General features: G+C 39.3%; 1 protein-coding gene and 1 long non-coding RNA gene across 3 annotated transcripts in view; one reads left to right on the forward strand and one right to left on the reverse strand.

Moving 5' to 3' along the window:
* LOC138740703 (UAP56-interacting factor-like) overlaps window positions 1–20225 on the forward strand; it is a 37303-nt gene extending 17078 nt beyond the window's left edge. For both annotated transcript variants that reach the window (XM_069893747.1, XM_069893748.1), the window contains exons 7-9: window positions 8669–8743; window positions 15124–15241; window positions 18858–20225. In XM_069893747.1, the coding sequence (XP_069749848.1) occupies window positions 8669–8743; window positions 15124–15241; window positions 18858–18950 (286 nt within the window). In that variant the 3' untranslated portion in view covers window positions 18951–20225. The remainder of the gene's footprint in view (window positions 1–8668; window positions 8744–15123; window positions 15242–18857) is intronic.
* Window positions 7922–10999, reverse strand: LOC138740704 (uncharacterized). Its single transcript, XR_011343122.1, has 2 exons — window positions 10723–10999; window positions 7922–8438 (listed from the first exon to the last, which is right to left on the reverse strand). It is a non-coding gene; the product is annotated as an uncharacterized lncRNA (long non-coding RNA).
* Window positions 20226–21168: the final 943 nt, after the last annotated feature.

A 21168-nucleotide genomic window follows, 5' to 3' on the forward strand; every position in this document is an offset into this window, starting at 1 on the left:
CCTACCATTTACCATGTATATCCTCCCTATGTTTGTCCCTCCAAAATGCAACACTTCATACTGTCTGCATTAAATTCCATATGCTCATTTGCAGCCCATTTTTCCAGCCGGTCCAGGTCCCTTCACCAGCTTTGAAAACCTCCCTCGTTAAACCTTGGTGTCGCTTGTGGATCCATGGAGAGTGATTTCACCATTTGTTATCACCGGCTGAGTCTGACAACTGATTCCCCCTCTTAAATACTAGCTATTCAATACCTTTGACTCTTGCTGCATTGAACTCTAGTTCTCAGACTTAGCACATAATATCCCAATTGAAGAGGTGGAGAGGAAAATAAAAGCTCCACATTAAAGATCAAAGGACAGTGCTGAAAAAGTTCAATGACATTGCTGAGGTAAGTGAATTTATGAGCAAATCCATCTTGCAACAAAATGTACTGCATCTCATACCACCCATCTCCATCATTTATTTAAAAGTATTTTCTACCTCTATCATCACTCCTGCCAAACATTGATTTCTGCGATGGATAATGTTGCCTTTTGTCAGTGTGCTGAAACTAACAGTAAGGTGTAGTTTTTGGCAAATATCTGTTACCCTGGGTGTTCTTTTCACAGCATTGGTCATGAAAACATAACCTATTTTTCATGCTTTCCAAGTCTCTCAGCAGTTTTGTTCGAGTGACATACAGTTTTGTGTTGGCATTTTCCAAATCTGCAGCTTAAAAGCGATTGAAACAATGTATTTTGGCTGTCAAAATACTACTGTTCTGGGCTGCGATTAAATGACACCATTCTCATATTTGTCATGAATTTAGAGTCAGAAGACAACCAGCCAACTGTACTTGACTGTCTCAAGGCACTACCAGAAGGGTGCAAGGGCTTTTATACATTAGGAAAGCAGCAATGCAAATTTTTCTTCTTTAAAACAATGAATACAGCATTTTTAAAGTATTAGCCATTAGTGAGTTCCATATAGTCATTAGTAACAAAATTTAACTTGTGAAAACTAAGTTTCTCAAGAAGGCTTAGGTAATGAGCAGGGAACTTTGACTATGCTTGCATTTCAGGATAATCTAAAAACACTTTTTAAAAGGAAACCTATATGCTAAAGAACCACGATAGAATAGTTTGGGCATCCTCACAGCCTTTTCTTCCCTTTGCATTCGAAACTACACAGTCAGAACCACAAATGGGTTAATTACCCCAGCAGTAACATGCCTTCTTAAAAAAAGGTGAAGGATCATGACTTGGAAGCATCATTGTGCAGGCAAACCCATGTTAACAAAGCAGGAACCAACTCTATGAGTTAATGGTTGTCATGGTGCAGAATCTTTTTTGCCGCTTGGTGCTATTTTCTGGTATGAAATTACATCAGCAATTGTAATACATCTACAGTTTGTTTCTGGTGAGGTTTTCAACCAGTTTGGGCTGAATCATGACTGATGTTTGCATTGAAAGAAAAAAAAACTGCTTGTAATAATGTAAAGATCCCAAATAAATACAACTGAATTGGACAAATTCATCTGTCCTGTAGCCAAAAGCAGTGTGCTGAACAAGTCTAATCCAAAATTGGATCCCAGTCACCACAACATTCATGTTTTCAGTAGTTTTTCCATTTAAAATCAAGTGACTAAAAATTGCTGAAGTCCCCAAATGGAGAAGTGGTTCCATGACAATCAGAAAAGGAATGAGATCAAAATTGAAATAAGACACAAGCCAAAAGAGTTGGCTTGAAAGTTGCCCATGAGGTATGTCTAAGAGGATGAGTGTCTTGAAATGTCTACATATTTTGGTGTCAAGCAATGCAGTCCAAATGCTGGTGTGAATGAAGATAAAAATACCTTGGTGAAAGGTTCAAGCCGGAAAAGTTGGTTATGTATTTTTTATCTTTGCTATATAAAGGACACTGTTTGACCTGCTGAGTTTCTCCAGCTTTGTGCTTTTATTTTAGCTCAAAGAACTGGATGCCCCTTTCACAAAAATCCATCATCAGTGTCCTCACCCTTTCTCAGAATGGAAGCGCTAATTATCCACACTGACTCCAATGGAGAATCCATGCCACACACATGCTGACGTCAGACACACTCTGAGCACCATCACACGAAGAGATTTCTGGGAGGGCACAGGAAGTGCTTCAAGGATTTTCTACAAGCCATCTTGAAAAGCATCCTCACCAACTCCTGATAATTCCTGGCCCATAATGAATCAAAATGTAAGAGCATCCATAATGGCACTGAGGACCTCGTCCTTCATTAGAAGTAACTAGCGTCCAAAGGAACTGCTCACATTAACCATCCGAGGCTCTCATATTCATTAAACAATATTTATTTATTTGTCTGTATGTATGAATACTTGTCCTGCAGATGTTTGTCTATATGCGTGTGATGGTTGTTTGCCTCTGTGTTTTGCATTGAGGATTGGAGAACGCCGTTTCAATCAGATGACAATAAACTTGACTTGAAAACCAGTGAAAACAACAGAAAAATGCCCCTGCCCCTTCAAGCACCTCCTATGTCTCAATATAGTTTAGTGATACCATAGATCTTCAGCTTATAAGGATCACAAAATAAATCAGATTGGTTCCCCATTAACAACAACAACCTTGCACTCAATGTCAGCAAAACCAAGGAGATGATAGTGGACTTCAGGAGAAAGTTGGGGGAAATACCACCCAGTTCTCATCGAGGGCACAGTAGTGGAGAGGGTCAGGAACTTTAAATTCCTGGGTGCCAACATCTCAGAAGATCTGTCCTGGAGCCTCCATGTTGATGCAATCACAAAGAAAGCTCGCCAGCGGCTACACTCTGTGAGGTGTCTGAAGAGATTCAGAATTTCACTGAAGACTCTCGTAAACTTCCACAGATGTACCATGCAGAACATTCTGGCTGGTTGCATCATTTCCTGGTATGGAGCCGCCAACTCTCAGGACAAGAATAAACTCCAGAGGGTTGTTAACTCGACCTGCGACATCACAGGAGTAGATTTCATCGAGGACACCTGCATGAGATGGTGTCTTAAAAAAGCAGCATCTAATCCTCAAGGACCCCCACCACCCAGACCAGGCCCTCTTCACTCTGCTACCATTGAGGAAAAGGTACAGGAGCCTCAAGACGAGCACTCAGCAGCACAAAGACAGCTTCTACCCCGCTGCCATCAGATTCCTGAATAATCATTGAACTAAAGACACTGCCTTATTTTTTGAGCACTATTATTGTTTTTATTTTAATTTATTTTTTTATAGTAATCTTGTAAGATGGTCATAATATGAATGTTTTCACTGTGATGCTGCCGCAAAACACCAAATTTCATGACTTGTTCATGACAATACATCCTGATTCTGATTCTCATTCCTTGACCCAGAACAAAAAGAAAATAAAGCATTGGTTAACTTTCACTGCTTCCATCATGTAGGGCAGCATGGTTATTAATTTATTTTTAAAATTTAGACATACAACATGGTAACAGGCCCACGCATCTGTGCTGTCCAATTTACACCCTATTAACCTACATCCCTGTCTGTTTTGAACAGTGGGAGGAAACTGGAGTCCCCGGAGAAAACCCACACAGATACGTACAAACTCCTCACAGACAGTGCAGGACTTGAACCCTAGTCTGGTCCTGATTGCTGGCACTGTAAAGGCATTGCGCTAACTGCTACACCAACCATATTGCTTTAGCATAGTGGTTAGTGCTAAAGTGTTATAGTGCAAGCAATCTGGGTTTGAATCCAGAGCTGTCTTTAAGGAGTTTGTACTTTCTCTCTGTGCCTGCGTGGGATTCTCAGCACCTGGTGATGTCTAGGAATCACAGATTTCAAACAGTCAATGCATGTAAGGAATATGCAACAATAGTACGAGACATGACTAATATACATACCATTGCAATATCCCACATATTATGGTGCCCTGGAATGAGGAGACTTTGAATAAATTAAAAAAAAATTATTTACAACCACAAAAAATTCACATCTTTTACAATATCACAAATCCATTTAAAAAAAAAGAAAAAAAAGGATAGAAAGAAAGACCCCTTTGTAAACCCCCTCCCACCCCAACCCTCTACAGTATAGGACAAGAGATATTCTCCTTACTATAAGGTTTATTTTTATATACAGAAACCTTTAGGAGAAAGAGAATGTCTGAGTTTAATTTAAATACTCATGCCCACACTTTGTAAATATGGGCACCATATTTTACAAAATATATATTTATCTCAAGTAATTTTCTCAAGAGGTATAAAGCTTCAAACTTCCACATGTCCTCTCCATTCCAAAATCCGTATCAGATTTCCAAGTTATAGCAATACATTTCAAGCTTTTGCTAAAGCAATTTGAACAAACTTCACTTAATACATATTCAATTTTAATTTAGTGTTAACCTCTCTAGTATCACCCAATAAAAATAACACTGGATCCTGTTGGAATTTAACCCCCAATATTAATTCTAATAAGTTGCCTATTTCCAACCCAAAAGGTTTAACCTTAGGACCCTGCCAAGTAGAATGCAGAAATGTACCAACTTCCTGTTCACATCTAAAACATAAATTGAACCAGATCTTTTCAGATATAAAGTTTTGTTGTGTCAAATATAATTGAAGAATAAAAATGATATTGTAGCAATTTATACCTCATTTATTGTACTTTTTATACTTTCTCGACATAACTCCATCCAATTGCACTCATCTATTTGCTTATTCAAATCTACCTCCCATCTTGGCCTTGATTTATGAGCCCCTACTTTCCGAGCTTTCAGATAACCTTGAATAAAATCGGAAATGTGGATTTTAATCACATGCGAATTGTTTGATTACAAATTTAAAACGGTGGAGCACAGGGGCAAAGAAAGAAAAAATGTAGTGTATTTGACCCAAATATGGAGGGCAGTGCAGCTCCATGTCAAATGTTACCACAAGTGTCACAATGTTCCTTCATTTTCCCTGAAGATGTACAAAGGCTAGGTTTCATCTTTTATTTCTCACTGCTTTTTCTGACAAATGTAAATGTAAATCCCATGCTTTCTTGGATTACTATCTTCATTACCCAGGCAAAATCAAATCCTGCTCACAATTTACTTTCCTCTCTTTGAGCTTCAAGTTTTGGATTCCACAAATGATATAATTTGGTAACATTTCCTCCAAATTTGTACCATACCCTCAGTGTTGAACAAACCATCTCAAATAAACAAAAAATTAACAAAAACAGTTAAATCTGAATGCTGATTCCTGCTGGTAGACTTGTACCATGACATGATAAAGCTCATGGGGATGGAACATGCTCTTTCTTTAGCTTAACAAACACTTCAAATATCTATCCAATTTTGGGTGGAACCAGCCAACGTTTTATCAACTTTTATGTCCACCACTATCATCAATGATGAAGTATTCAAAGTGTAGATTCATTGTCAGAATACATACACAACAACTCTGAGATTCTTTTGCCTGCAGGCCAGGCAGAATTTCTACTTTTTGTTAGTGCAAAAAACTATACTCGAGAATAGATATGTATACAAAAGAGATATGTAAACAAACTGTGGAATACAGGAAAAAAAGGATTGAATAATGTGCAAAGTAAGAATTCTTAAACGAGTCCCTGATTGAGTTTGTTGTTGAGGAGTCTGATGATGGAGGGGGAGCAGGTGTTCCTGAACCTGCTGGTGCGAGTCTTCTGGCACTGAGACCTCTTTCCTGATGGCAGCAGCAGGAACAGGGCATGCCTTGGGTGGTTTGGATCCATGACAGTGTTCCATGTCCAGGGATGTGTCCACTACCTTTTGCAGGGCTTCCCGCTCAGAAGAATTGGTGCCCCCATAACTCGGCCCTGATGCAGCCGGTCAGCATGCTTTCCACTGCACGTCTGTGAAAGTTTGCCAAGGTTTTTGATGTCATATTGAACCTCTGTCTTTTCCATAACAAACTTCCATCTCTTCCACATTCAATCCATGATTTGATTGAACTTTTGAAAGAATTATACATAATCATCTTTACTTGCATCTTGCCTCAATATGACTGATGGAAGCACAAAAAATTGAATTTGAAAAATCCAGATCTGCAATTCCAGAGAGCAAGAAAAAAAAAGGCAAGCAATATTCACTCTTACAACCATGTTGATTAATGTTCTTTCATCTTTTGTTGCAAATAATCCTAACAGCATATTTAAATGTAAACAAACATTGAGTAAATACAACAATCACAGATGGACAGTGTGACACAAAGTGCTGCGTGGGAATCCAACTATCCTTTGGTCATCAATTTATAACAATCTGGTCACACCATCTCCGAATGGGACTTCTCTCTCAAGCTTTTCCAAAGCTTCAAGAAGGTTTGATGGGCATAAAATAGTGAAGTAATTTTGAAACAGTGTCTGTGGCAATGTAGGCAGCTGCAGTAGCCAGAATACATTTAAGTCTCACTACTAACACCAAGATAAATACGTAGATAATTTTAATGCCATAATATAGAACAGTGCAACATCGGAACACTCTCTTCATTTAACATGTCTAAATCAAACTAAAACTCTCCTACTTGCATCTGATAAATATCCTTCCATCTTTCCTAGATCTGTGTACAATACTCTAAACATGGCCTCAACAATGTTTTGTACATCTTTCCAAGATTAAATAATTACTGATATTTTGTGCCAAATCTGAATGCAGAACCCAGATAGAGTCTCACCAGGGCTCGCTGCATCTACATTCAAAGTCTCAAGCAGCCTCATATGAAAGTGGGTGTAAAGGTTAAAACCTTGTGTTTTTTTAACTTAGTTAATTTTGTGCCTGTCTCTTGAAGAGACTATTGTTTGTAGTGTTACCATAGTGACTATGATGTAATGTGTCGTAATATCCGCTCATTATTCAACCAGATGTAGAGGAAGCGTGAGCACGATAAATCTTTGAATTTTTTTTGTCTCTTTAAACACTTTTTTGCATCTCTTTAAAGTTTGTGTATTTCTTTAAGCAAGTATCTTTATAGATATTTCGTATCATTATACAGTAAAAGCTTTGTTATTCATCATTTGAAAGTCTTAATGCAAAGCTATGAAAAATATTTATCTGTTTTATCATCAAATTAAAGCTACATAAAGCAGCAGCCACAGACTTTGATTTATTGGATTAAAGAGATCAAAATTCGGATTATCGTAGCTCATGCTTTTGGAAGATGATACAATGAAATTAGGATATATTAGAATAAGGAAGGTGTCATCTATTGTGCACATCTTGAAAAATTAACATTTAAATGTCAGCTTAGATGATTTGTTCACATCTGAAGTGTCTGAATTTGAATTGATAATCTTTTGAGTCATCATAACAGCAGAAGATGTTGGTAAAACCCTCAGACAGGTCATGAGAAAGAGTTCACATTTCAGGACTGGAAAAAAAATGAATTAATTTTCATTTGGGGAGAAGATAGCGAAGGGCAAGTTCAAACTGATAGGGTGAGTCCACACCTAAAACTATTCTTGCTCTTCACTCATTCACCCTTCAAGAGATATTCTTTGGTTCGAAACATCCCTACCTCATCTTTTATCCTGTTGAAACTAACTTGTTTCTTTTTTTTTCTGCTCCTAAATGAAGATTCCCAGACTTGAAACATTAACATCTTCTCTTTCCATATATGCAGTCTGACTTACTGAATGTTAACAACATTTGCAATTTTTATTTCAGATTTCCAGCTTCTATAGCTTTTAGATTTGTTTTTTTATGGATAATATTTTAATTTTGACACAATAAGATATGGAAAGAAGGTTCCAGCTCAAATTTGTACTTTGATTAGAAAAGCTTCAATATATGCCTGGAAAATATGTTGCTTCCAAATCCATTTTTCAAAAAAATCTTCCAAGGACTTCAGTATTGACAGCTATGTTCATGTAGTAGACTTCAGCTACTACGGTAGAGCTACTAAAGTAATACAAACACACACACCAGATTAGTCAACTCAAGAATGATTTATTCAGACTTTACAAGCTTCTTTTATATAACGCATGTCCCGGGATCCACGGGACAAGGTGGGATGTCACTATGAGTATTCTGCCAAACCACGGGATCGGCAGGTTTAAATTAAGCCTTGTGAGTGTCCCGCGCCTTCCAGCAGGAGACTTGGCAGATCAACTTGCTGTTCCTCATCACTCAGTATCTCTTGCATGCGGTCCATTTGGTGAGTATTCAGCTGTCTGTATTATGGTTCTGCACGCCCGCAGAACTGTGCTGGTGACAGTTCACGATACCGCGCTGTGTGCCCATTTGGTGCTACAATAGCTTAATAAAATATATCACCAGGGATCCAGATTCAATCTTCAGTCTGGTGCTGACTCTGTGGAGTTTGCATCCTCTCCCTGTGACTATAATGGGTTTCCTCTGAGCACTCCAGTTTTCTCCCATATCCCAAAGCTGAATTAGTCACTGTAAATTGTCCCCAATATGTTGGACAGAATTGGAACCTGGAGGAAGCTGTTGAGAATGTGGGAAGAATGAATAAAATATAATTTGAGTAGGATTAATGTCATTGAGTGGTTGATGATCAGTGTAAACTTGGTGGGCTGAAGGCCTGTTTCCATGTCATATCTCTGCATGACTAAGAGCATTTTTATGGAACCAAATGATCATTCATTTAAGTATACAATGTATAAGGACAACACCATGCTGACTCCAGACTGATCTTTGCGTATCTGGTTTTCCAGGAGGCGACAATGGTCAAATACCAACTCCATCTTAACGATATCAGTACCCAATCTGCCAGCTAGCCACCCACCAGTGTAAGTCAACAACAAGAATTCATTTTTGTCAAAATATAAAATCTTGTGGCTGCCAATAGAAATACCAGAGTCTTGTAAGAACAGGAAGCTGAGTCAGGTTTCATGTGTCCATATCCCACTTCCTGGTATTTAACAGCCATTCTCATTCCTATTGCTTCAGTTCCTTTTAGTAATGTATTTATAGAGTGATGTCTGTAAGTCGTGATGATGGAGGCGTGCCATGCCTTGGCTTTCTTTGATGTAAATCACCTAATAGCCTGGACAGCACCTGATAGTCTGAATACGCCTGAGATGGCCTGATCTAGGGAGCTAAGCAGGCTCAGGGCTGGACAGTACTGGAGGGGAGACCGCCAAGGAACACCCACCAGGTGCTATATGTTTCTGTGAGGCACGCTGGACAAAGAAGCGACTCTCTATCTGCCTTATGGTGGACAAAAGTTAAGAATTTCATGCATGTTACATTTTAAATGTAATATTATGTGACAGTAATGGAACCCTTACCTTTAAAATGCATAGGGCAGCAAGTATGCTCCTAAGCTTGGCTCTCAGAGGAATGAGGGAAGAAGGGAAAACTGGGTAAAAAAAAGATGTCATCTTACTTACGTTAGGGGGAAAAGAGAAGTGATTAGAATGGCGCTGGTAGACTTTAGCATCAGATGTCGAGATGTATAGTGAGTCCCTGTTTACTTTCTGTTGGAGGCTGGCATAGAACTGACACATGGGGCAAGAAAGACCGACACAGTAGTCAGAAATGGCTGATAATTTGCAAATGATGCTTATATCACAATAATGGCAGGTAATTATCATTTCTAATCAAACAAAGAAATGACGCCCTTAACATTTGATGTATTAACATCGCTGAGTCTCCTATCATCAATAGCATCAGAAACATAACCTGACCAGCCTCATGGATACCATAGCTACAGGAACATATCTGACCTAAATCAACGTTCCAAGTATTAAGGTTGACAACAAATGTAAGCTGCACTTAGAAGGACTAAGGGAACCTTTTGCTCTCAGAACTACACCACATAGAACTGCTCGATTAACCATATCTGGAAAAGGAAACTGTAGAATGAAACAAACCAAATGAAACTTGGTTAGAAGTGGCAGTTGAAACCGAAACCAAAGAACCCAGCTTATTTGTTTCACAATTTGACTCCTATCACAAAAAGAAACAGGATCAGAAGTGAATAACATCGATGTGTAAAACCCAGTGAAGTAAAATGCAAGCAAGTTTTGGATCCACATGCCAAGAAATTCCCCTTCCTAGCCACAATCATTGGTGTTGCAGCCCCCACTCCCTTGGAAATCTACAATCATATAACCATTTACGGAGTATCCTGCAGGGGTGCTCTAACATATCCTCCATCTACAATACACCAATTAGAAGGGTGAATATACATGCTCCACACAGCTGAGCGCTGCTCCAACATCACACATGAACCTCAACTCTATCAAGGGCAAAGGAATCCACTTTATTGGTACCCCAGCCATCACCATAATATATATGTACAGCAGTGACTGCATAAGCTACTTCAACAACATCTCCCAAAGTGAAGGTTAAAAACCTGAAGGGGACACCATCTTGACCTGGAAATGTGTTACAGTTCATCTAGCTTTACTTGCGCTAAATCCTGGAACACCTTCATCAAAAAAGACAACAAGAATTTGACAAGCTGCCTCAACACCATGTTCTCAAAGCCCCTGAGGAAACGGCGATATAAATTGACATTGGTAGTGAATTCCAATAAATAAAAATCCTGGAAAATATATCACGTGAAAAAAAAAAGTTATTTCCCTTGGGTGACTGATAGATTTTTCCTGGATCAGATGCAAACTCATGGCCAGCATCGTCCCGGTCATTATGACATTGAAGAGGGATAAAACTGTGCAATAATGACTGGAGGTTTGGCATAGTTTGGGTTTTGTATCATCAGCTCATTCACTTATCCAAGCCACATATCAGCATTACTTACCAACAGTGCCCTCCAAGATCCGATCATACACACAAATATAATTTGATCACCATCCAAGAAAGTGTGGGTTTTATTCACATCCGCAGAAATCACAGAGCAGTTTGTGATACTGATCACTCAGATCATCAAATAAGGGCACAGAACTAAATAACCTAAGCATAATGGTCTGACCTAAATCAACGTTCCATGTATTAAGGTTGACAACAAATGTAAGCTGCACTTAGAAGGACTAAGGGAACCTTTTGCTCTCAGAACTGCACCACATAGAACTGCTCGATTAACCATATCTGGAAAAGGAAACTATAGAATGAAACAAACCAAATGAAACTTGGTTAGAAGTGACAGTTGAAACCGAAACCAAAGAACCCAGCTTATTTGTTTCACAATTTGACTCCTATCACAAAAAGAAACAGGATCAGAAGTGAATAACATCGATGTGTAAAACCCAGTGAAGTAAAATGCAAGCAAGTTTTGGATCCACGTGCCAAGAAATTCCCCTTCCTAGCCACAATCATTGGTGTTGCAGCCCCCACTCCCTTGGAAATCTACAATCATATAACCATATAACTATTTACGGAGTGGAAACAGGCCATGTCGGCCTTTCGAGTCCACACCGGTTCGCTAGAACAACTCCACTAGCTCAGCCCTCCTGCTCACTGCCAATAACCCTCCAACCCCCTCACCTCCATGTACACATCCATCCTTCTCTTAAGTGACAGAAGGAACCCTGCCGCAACTACCTCATTCGGAAGTTCATTCCATTCTGCCACCACTCTCTGAGTGAAAAAGCCACCTCTAATATTTCTCCAAAAGTGTTGCTCCCTTACCCTTAACTCGTGGCCTCTTGTTCCAACCTCCCCTACCCTCAGGGGAAAGAGTCTGTTTATGTCTAATCTATCTATTCCTTTCATAATTTTAAATACCTCTATCAAGTCCCCTCTCAGTCGTCTACGTTGCAATGAATAAAGTCCCAGTCTCCTTAATCTTTCCCTGTAATCCAGATGCTGTAAGCCAGGCAATATCCTTGTAAACCTTCACAGTAGAAAAGAGAAAATAGTTGTAGAGCTCGTCGAAAGAACCTAAGACTTGTTGATCCAAACCAAGGCTTTTATTAGCAAAAGACAGGAGCTCTTCACAGGTGGCCGACCAGTCCGGAATGATCCAACCTGGCTAGGGACACAACCCTTTAAGGCCTAGACAGAAGGTGTGGCTAAGCTCTCAGCCAATTGCTGTAAGCACAGTCATTACATACTCTTGATACTGTAACTATATACATTGGTGATAGGTCTGTACTATCACAATAGTTTACTTCATTGTGATATCCTGAGATGTCCTCACATGAGATGGATAACTCTGGCCTTTGCTTATTGATTTTAAGGATGAGCTTGATCCTGAAATACAAAAACTTGCTGCAATTCCCCTGCCGGTAGGAAAGAATTTCAGTTGAGTATCAAGTATGAAAAATCTGTGTTCCTATACCCCCAAAATTTCCTCCTCCTTCCAGAGGGATGGTTCCGTCCTGTTGAATGTGTGTGTCATGAACATCATGACGATACAAAAGGATTGGGAAGACTTTTGCCATCTAAAGTGTACATACCAATTAGCTGTCAGGGTACATCTGGTGTACAATCCAGGTTTTGATTGGGAACAGCTGAGAGAGACATCAGTCTTGTCAAGTGCAAGAGAAATAAAAAAAATCTTTGGATGCTTTACAACTCCCATGCTTTATTCAACACTGAATATCAGTGCTGCCTTTCTGGGGTTCGCAAGTTCTTCCTTTCAAAAACATGGGTCTCCTTTGAGTGTTCCAGATTCCTCCGACATCCCCAAGACATGGAGCTTGATAAGTTAGTAAGCCACTGTAAATTCCCCTTAGTGGATAAATAAGTGGTAAAGCCTGGGGAGATTTGGTGGGAATGTAGGCAAGATAACATTTGTTAGGGTATGATTTGTATAAAAATTAGTCAGAACACTTTCAACAGGCCCAAGAGCTTCTCTCCATGCTGTATCTCTCAGAGACGGCAAAATAAGAAATAAAGATGAAGTCATTTTATTTCCATCAGATGAATGATTGTGAATCTTTGAAATGTTCTTGAAAGAGCAGTGGAAGATGAGTTGTCATATATTTTCTCAAGCAAAGTTAGATGGATTCTTGACATTCAAGGAAGTGAAAGGGTTTGGGAAATGTGAACCTGAGGTTACAGTTAAATCAGTAATGTTTTTATTTGATGGCAAAAGAGTCATGAGTGGCCTATTAGTGCTCCTAATGTTCAAACATTATTTTGCACCAACATCAAACTTGGATATTTTACCCATGATCTCATCCAATTAACATAATAAATGGTCAACAGCTGGAGTCTTGGTCCAATGCTAACATCACACCACTAGTCATAGACTCACGACTCAAAAGCCCATAATGTTGGTTGCCCATTACTTCTAGATGCTGTGTAACCTGCTGAATTAGTCTAGCACAATTGTGTATTACATTCGACGTCAGAATCTGCAACCTTTCTTGTTTAGCTCGAATATTTTAGACCTGGAGTATCCCTTTATTCTCAATCAATGCCTGCATATTATCCCAACATAAAGCACTCAAGTTTAATAACTGCTTATGTGACACCTTCTAAAAATGCTAGTTACAGCAAAACCCCAGGTATCTGGCACCTCTGAGGATGGGTAGATGCCAGATATGTGAATTTTCCGGTAGCTTGAGACTCACTCTTATTAATACACCAGCACTGAGAATAAATTGTTAAAAAATCTAAAGAAAGTTCAAAATGTATTTTGGAAAAAAAAATCAGTATTATCATTCTTAATTATGTAAAGTTCACTTTAATCAGGTAATTCCAAAATTTAAATTCAAACCCCAGTCGCTAGCTCTGTAACAGTGTTGCGATGACCACTACACTAACTGCGCTGCCATCATAATAAAACCCTTCCCCCAAGTTTACAGATAAAGCCTTATTAATAAACCTAATAATATACCAATAAAGATAAAGACTCTTACAAGGCAGGAATATGGAGACACTTTGGGAGAGTCACCCCAGTGGTGAGCGGCAGCAACCGGCTCTTCATTCTGGGCACTGCCATTTTATTCAAGCACAACTCCGCTGGCTGAATGACTGCTCCCAAGGGGTTGTGTGCTGCTTTGCAGAACATTTATTATAACAATTTTCAATGTTCATTTAACTTTTTATTTATTCCTCAATTTTTTTCTTGCCGAATTCTGGATAACTGGGATTTTACTGTAGATACTTTATGTTAATAGGTGCAGACCAGAGTAATAATGACAACAAAGTATAGACCTAACTTTCTTCATGAATCATGAAGTATCAATTTTATCACCTTATAGGATACGTATTAGAAACATAGAAAAATAGGCGCAGGAGTAGGCCATTTGGCCTTTCAAGCCTACACTGACATTCAATATGATCATGGATGATCAGTACCCAGTTCCTGCCTTCTCCCCATACCTCCTGATCCCCTTAGCCACAAAGGCCAAATCTAACCTACTCTTAAATAATGACAAGGAACTGGCCTCAACTACTTCCTGTGGCATCCTGTGGCAAAGAATTCCACAGATCCACCACCCTCTGAGAGAAGAAAGTTTTCCTCATCTCAGTCGTAAAAAAACTTCTCCCTTATCCTTAAACTGTGATTCCTGGTTTTGGTTTTTCCCAGCATTGGAAACAACCTTCCTGCGTCTAGTCTGTCTAAACCCTTAAGAATTTTATGTTTCTATAAGATCCCCACCTCAGTCTTCTAAATTCCAGAGAATACAAGCCTAGTCTATCCAACCTCCATCCCCAGTATCAGCCTAGTGAACCTTCTCTGCACCCCCTCCAAGGCAAGGATATCCTTCCTCAGATAAGGCAACCAAAACTGTGTGCAGTACTCCAGGTGTGATCTCATCAAGGCCCTGTACAGCTGCAGCAGGATCTCCCTACTCCTGGACTCAAATCCTCTTGCTATGAACGGCAACATACCATTCGCCCTCCTCACTGCCGGCTGCACCTGCACACCCACTTTCAACGACTGATGCACAGCAACACCCGAGTCTCGCTGCATCTTCTCTTTTTCTAAACAGATACCATTTAGATTATAGACCTCTTCCCTGTTCTTACTTTCAAAGTGGATAACCTCACATTTATCCACATTATACTGCATCGACCACGTCCTGACCCACTCGCCTAACTTGTCCAAATCACCCTGCACTCTCCTAGCGTCCTCAACACAGAAAACCCCGCTACCCAACGTAGTGTTGCCTGCAAATTTTGAGATATTGCTATCTATTCCCACATCTAAGCCATTGATATACATTGTAAACAACAGTGTAAAGTTTATAAAAGCTTAATTGAATGCTATGGAGGGATTTAACTGTGATGTATGCTGTATCTACAGCCAAAGATCAAGAATTCAGCAGTCTTTAACTGGAAGAAACCAAAGAATAATAAAAGGAGTAAGAAAACAGCCAAAGGGAGTTTACCTTGGATTCAACTTCAAGCGTATAGCCAATCAGGTAGCAGATTATAACTAATCCAATGTGCAGCGATTCAGTCATCAAAAGTATTAACTTCAACAGCACGAGAATAGTTATTGAACTAAATCTTCTTCATTATTGGAATCTTCAATGCTAGGGGTTATCTACATTTATGGCCCCAGCAAAGACGTTTATAGGCCTAAGAATACTTCCAAAAGGGAATGATAACAAGGCTGATAATTTCCTTGAATTAGTAACACTGAAAATGAAGTATCTTAACATGTACTTTTAAAATGATCACATAAAACAACGTGAAGTAAAAACATTGACAAAATTGGTTGGGATTGCATTTTAATGTATAATCTTTGCAAGATAGTTTGCTGTCGATAAAAGGATCATATTTTTTCTCAGATATTTGTTTATTTTGATAATGTTGTTGATTAGAAGCAGAGAGTCATAGAATATAAAATGTTTATGATGCATATTAAAATGTCTTTTGGCCTATCATGTCCATGCCAAGTAAGAAAGAATCACCCTATCTAATCCCACCACCCAGTTCCTGGTGCAGGGTTCTTCGAAACCATGACCTACTATTTCTAAACAATGACAGTGATTTCTGGATCTACTCTCCTTTTGGGCAATGAGTTCCATATCCCTATTACACTCTGATGATGTAACATTTATTTGTCAAAACATAAGAGGTTCAAGGTGAAAGCCAAGAGTTTCAAAGAGGATCTGAGACATAATGTTTTACCTACAGAGTGGTTGCTACATGAAATGTGTGGCCAGATGGAGGTGGTGAAATCAATTACAATATTACTTTAAGAGGCATTTAGACAGAGCTGAAACAGGCAAGGAATTGGAGGATAAGATTCTAATGCATGCAAATACGATTAATATAGATGGTCAAAAAGGTTGGCCACAGTACACATTCTGTACATCTCTGGGACCTTATAACTTGTCACTCCAATCCCACTAAATAGTTTAAATCTATCCCCACATAATTTGATCCATCTTCTAAAATGGCCTTATTATCCATGACTCATGATTTTATGCCCTTAGTCTCTGCTGTCCAAATGATACAATCCCAGGCTCAGACTAACATCCTGGCAACATCCTCATATGTCTCCTTTGCACCCACTCCAGTGTAAACACATCTTTACCATAATGTGCTGACCAAAATAGACATCACTTCAATGTCCCCCCGTTCTTCAATGCAAGGATATTGGGAATTCCCTTGCCTTTTGTATCTCACCCAATGCAATAACCATACACTTCTCCAGAAAGAATTTCATTAGCCCGTCACCAGAGCTTTCATTATCCTACCAATTTAAACTTTCCCCCTTACATGAATACAAAAATTCTGCAAATTTTGTATTCTCTGCATTCTCTTTTATTTTGACATCTGCACGCAAGACTAAGCCTTTTCAAGTTTGTAACATAAGCTGCAAGGGTCTGAGCTCAGTGTGATTCCATTGGTATCAGGCTAAATGTAATAAAAATATCTTTGTGTTTATCTTTTTCTTCCTGTGACTGAACCTGTCACTCTCCCTTTGATTCCATGGGCAATTTATTAATCTCTTCAACAACCTTCTTTGTGAGGCTTTATCAAAGACCTCAACTAAATCTTGGCAGACTACATTAAGCTTTCTCATTTTCTTAATTTTTAATTACATTTTAAAATTTAGACATACAGCACGGTAACAGGCCATTTTGGCCCACGAGCCTGTGCCGCCCAATTTACATCCTGTTAACCTACACCCTCGGTCCGTTTTGAACGGTGGGAGCAAACCGGAGGAGAATCTACGTAGGCATGGGGAGAACTTGCAGACAGCGCAGGATTCGAACCCTGGTACAGCCCCGATCGCTGATGCTGTAAAGGCATTGCTTTAAATGCTTCGCTAATCATGCCACCCTATTTTTTCTCTTTAAAAAAATCCAATCAACTTAGGCAGATAAAACTTTCTACAACCAAACATATTGTTTGTCCAATTTAATTTAAATGAAGACTTGTACTTTTAATTGAAATTCATTCCAACTTGTTCAGCACCAATCTAAGCAACTATTTTGATGTCACACCTGGATTCAATGAACATAGAACATAGAACATAGAATATTACAGCACACTACAAGCTATTTGGCCCAAAATGTTGTCTGACATATTAATACCTCCCCTCCAAAAAAAGTAAACCCTCTGTACCTCATAACCCTCTATTTTTCTTTTGTCTATGTGCCTGTCTAAAAGTTTCTTAAATGCCCCAATTGTTTCAACATTCACCACCACCCCTGGGAATGCATCCCAGGCACCCATACTCTCTGTATAAAAGAAAACGTATCCCTGATGTCTCCCCTGAACTTGTACAAAAGTCCTCTGGTGTTTGCTACTCCCACCCTGTGAAAAAGGTGCAGACTGCCTACCTTATCTATGCCTCTTACAATCTTATAGACCTTCATTAAGTCATCCCTCACCCTTCTTCACTCCAAAGAGAAAAGGCCTAGCTCTGCTAACCTTGCCTCATAAGACATTTTCCAAACCAGGCAACATCCTTATGAATCTCCTCAGCACCCTCTCTAATGCTTCCACATCCTTTCTCCAATAGGTGTCCAGAAATGAACATAATATTCTAAGTTTGGTCTCACAAGAGATTTATAGAGCTGCAACATGACTTCACAACTCCTGAACCTAATCAAGCCCAAAATACCATAGCCCTTTTTAACAATCCTATCAACCTGCGTGGCAACCTTGAGAGATCTATGGATTTGGACCACAAGGTCCCTCTGTTCTTCCACACTGTTAAATGCTTTATCATTAATCATGTCTTCTGCCTTCAAGTTTGTCCTTCAAAAATGCATCACCTCACACTTATTTGATTTAACTCCATCTGCCACTTTTCTGCCCAACTGTTTATACCCTGTTGTAATTCATGACAACCTTTAACACTATCTAAGGTATGAAGATAGAAGTATGATACAGAGCCTCTATCATTTTCTTTCCTGCTTCTTTTAAATGTCTTGGATATATTTCATAAAGACCTCATGATTTCTCCTTTCCAAGATGCTGAATCACTTGATACTTCCTCTTATACTATACACCATCTGCCTCCTTATAGATTTTTCTATTATCTAAGTCATAGATATGCAGGTTATTTTACATTAGGCAGTTCAGGTAATGAAAATTTGCCCTTGGAGAATTTATAAATCCTCACCAAAAAAATCTGGAATATGGAATTAAAAGTTCACTCATGAAATTTATGTGAAATATCCGAATAAATCAACAAATTTTATTATTTCTAACTTAAATTCCTTGAAATATGCGCAGATGGCATAGCTTCACATTAAGGAAAACGATAATATTGACCCTTTTCTAGGAACACAAACCCCCCCCCCCCCCACAACCCCAGCTGTAATGCAGGGTCACCTATATGCTAAAAACCTGTGGTAGGGAGTTACATTGATTGAAATTTCTCCCAATATGTCTCATTTCACATTTTTATAATAAATGAAAATGATCAAATCCCTACTTATAATTCATGCATTCACGAACACTTCCTTAAAAATTCATCTGGATTTGTTTGACATGATCATGCTAAGTCTCTTCTAATAATTTATACCTGACTAATCTGTATTTTAAGCTCTAACAAAGTGTTTCTTGCAGACAAACGTGACTCTGAATGATCGATTTTCCTTGATGAAGAGTCGTCGTCATTCAACAGCACCAAGAGGAGGCAGAACTGTCACTATGGGCTGATGTTTGCCCTTGATGTTTCACATTTAATTTTCAGGGTAACAAATACAAGATGAGTTTTATTTATTGGTGATCCTTTAAAATAGATTGGATTTGATTGCAGATATTGTGTATGTAATATTTATTGGGTCTAACATGCTCTCTGCAATCTCTGCAATAAATCCATTCTGCGACTGGTAAACTCTTCTTCTCTATGTGCAAAACATTCACTAATACAGTTTAAAGTTGTTCATAGAGCTCATATGTCTAAAGATAAACTCCATCGCTTTTATTCTCATATCGATCCTATATGTGATAAATGTCAATTGGAAATAGCTTCCCTTAAACATATGTTTTGGTCCTGTCCCTCTTTACAGAATTATTGGAAGGAAATTTTTTCCATTATATCTACTGTTTTGAATATTGATTTACAACCACATCCCATTACTGCAATTTTTGGATTACCTATGATAGATTTGACTTATTTATCTCTTCCTGCGGATCGTATGATTGCTTTTCTTACACTAATGGCTAGAAGATCTATACTATTAAATTGGAAAGAGGTAAATCCTCCCACTGTTTTCCAATGGTTTACCCAAACCATACTATGTTTAAATTTAGAGAAAATTAGAAACTCTGTCTATGAATCCCCTGCAATCTATTCAACAAATGCCCAGTCTACTCATTAATGTAGTGTTGCCTTTCCCATAGAAAGTGACATTTCCACTGGTTCAAATGAAACAATCAACTAAAGGAATATGAAACAAATAAATTAAATCAAGAAACAACATTTTCTGTTTAAAGGCAATGTAAATGAACAGTTAATATAAATATAATCAATACATTATGTTAAAGATGAGGACTGTGGTTCTGCATCATTAATCTGTCAAATTGGACAATGAAACTGGGGTTGTGAGTTCTTTGCTAGTGTGTGAGCATCACGTTACAGCATGGCTTTTACTGACTGTATACAGTTACAAAGGATCTGGTACAAATTGAGATTCTGGATATATGATACATGACTGATGCACACCAATAAGTTGGGGCTTTGGATGTCACCGATAAGATTAGCATTTGAAATCACACTGTCCTTGTGGTAAACCATTGTTTGTGTATTTTACCTGTCTGGGCACGCCAATTGCCCGACTGTATCTGTGGCCCCTCCTACAGACTCGTGAATAAAAGTGCCTGTTCCACAGCCCCTTCCCCAGTTCGGGGCGGTCGACCAGCATGGCAATTGCAAATAAATTCTATTCCATTGCATTCTATTGCAAATAAAAGCCTGTCAGTTTTCTCTAACTTCTTTTAGAGTTATTGAAGGTGCATAAATTTTATTCACAATAAATTTTGACAATGGAGCAGATCCTGAAGCAGAGAAGATGGAAATCGACCCTCAATCACCTGAAACTTCCACCAACTTCAAACTCTGACTGCATTGCTTTGAAACGTTCTTGCAGGCATCATCTGCCATCGCTCAATCAGAGAATGACAAGCTGAAGGTACTACACTCTCGGGTCGGGCCCCTGGTTTACTCAAAGATCAGGAACGCTGCATCGTACCTGGAGGCAATGGACATCCTGAAAGGCCAGTACCTGAAGAAGGTAAACAAGGCCTACACAAGACACCTCCTGGCTATTCAAACACGGCGACCCTGGGAATAGAGCACCAAGTACCTCCGAGCCCTACGGACTCTCGAACAGGCCTGTGACTGTAAGGCTGTGACTGTCACAGAGAACCTGATTAGAGATGTGTATGTCGCAGGCATCAGGACCAACTACATCTGCCAGAGACTGTTAGATTAAGGTGAGTTCAATTTGCGGAGGGCGGTTGAACTGGCAGGGATGCTGGAGGTGGCCCCCCAGAATATGGAAGCCTACTTGGCCATCAATGAAGCCACCTCGTGGTTGTCCCGGGTGCCGCTATTTTACAACACACCACCATCGCTACGCACTGTCAGCAACCCGGATCACAGCCACTTTATTCCACAAACACCTAATACTGCCATCGACACATCCTGATAATGACCTGACCATGACCGCAATAGTCCACGAGCATCCGAAGTGCTACTTCTGTGCCCTGGGCAAGCTCCTGAGGAAATGCTGCTGGCTCCAATGCGAGAAGAAAGGGCACGATGTGAAAGTTTGCAAATCCAAGCCACCTCAACCCATCAGCGCCGCTTGCAAGCCACGTGAGCTGCAATTTTGGATGCTGCGATCTTGTAACCAAATGCACGAACTCTTCA

This window comes from Narcine bancroftii, chromosome 8, assembly GCF_036971445.1.
Source record: "Narcine bancroftii isolate sNarBan1 chromosome 8, sNarBan1.hap1, whole genome shotgun sequence".
Taxonomy (NCBI): domain Eukaryota; kingdom Metazoa; phylum Chordata; class Chondrichthyes; order Torpediniformes; family Narcinidae; genus Narcine; species Narcine bancroftii.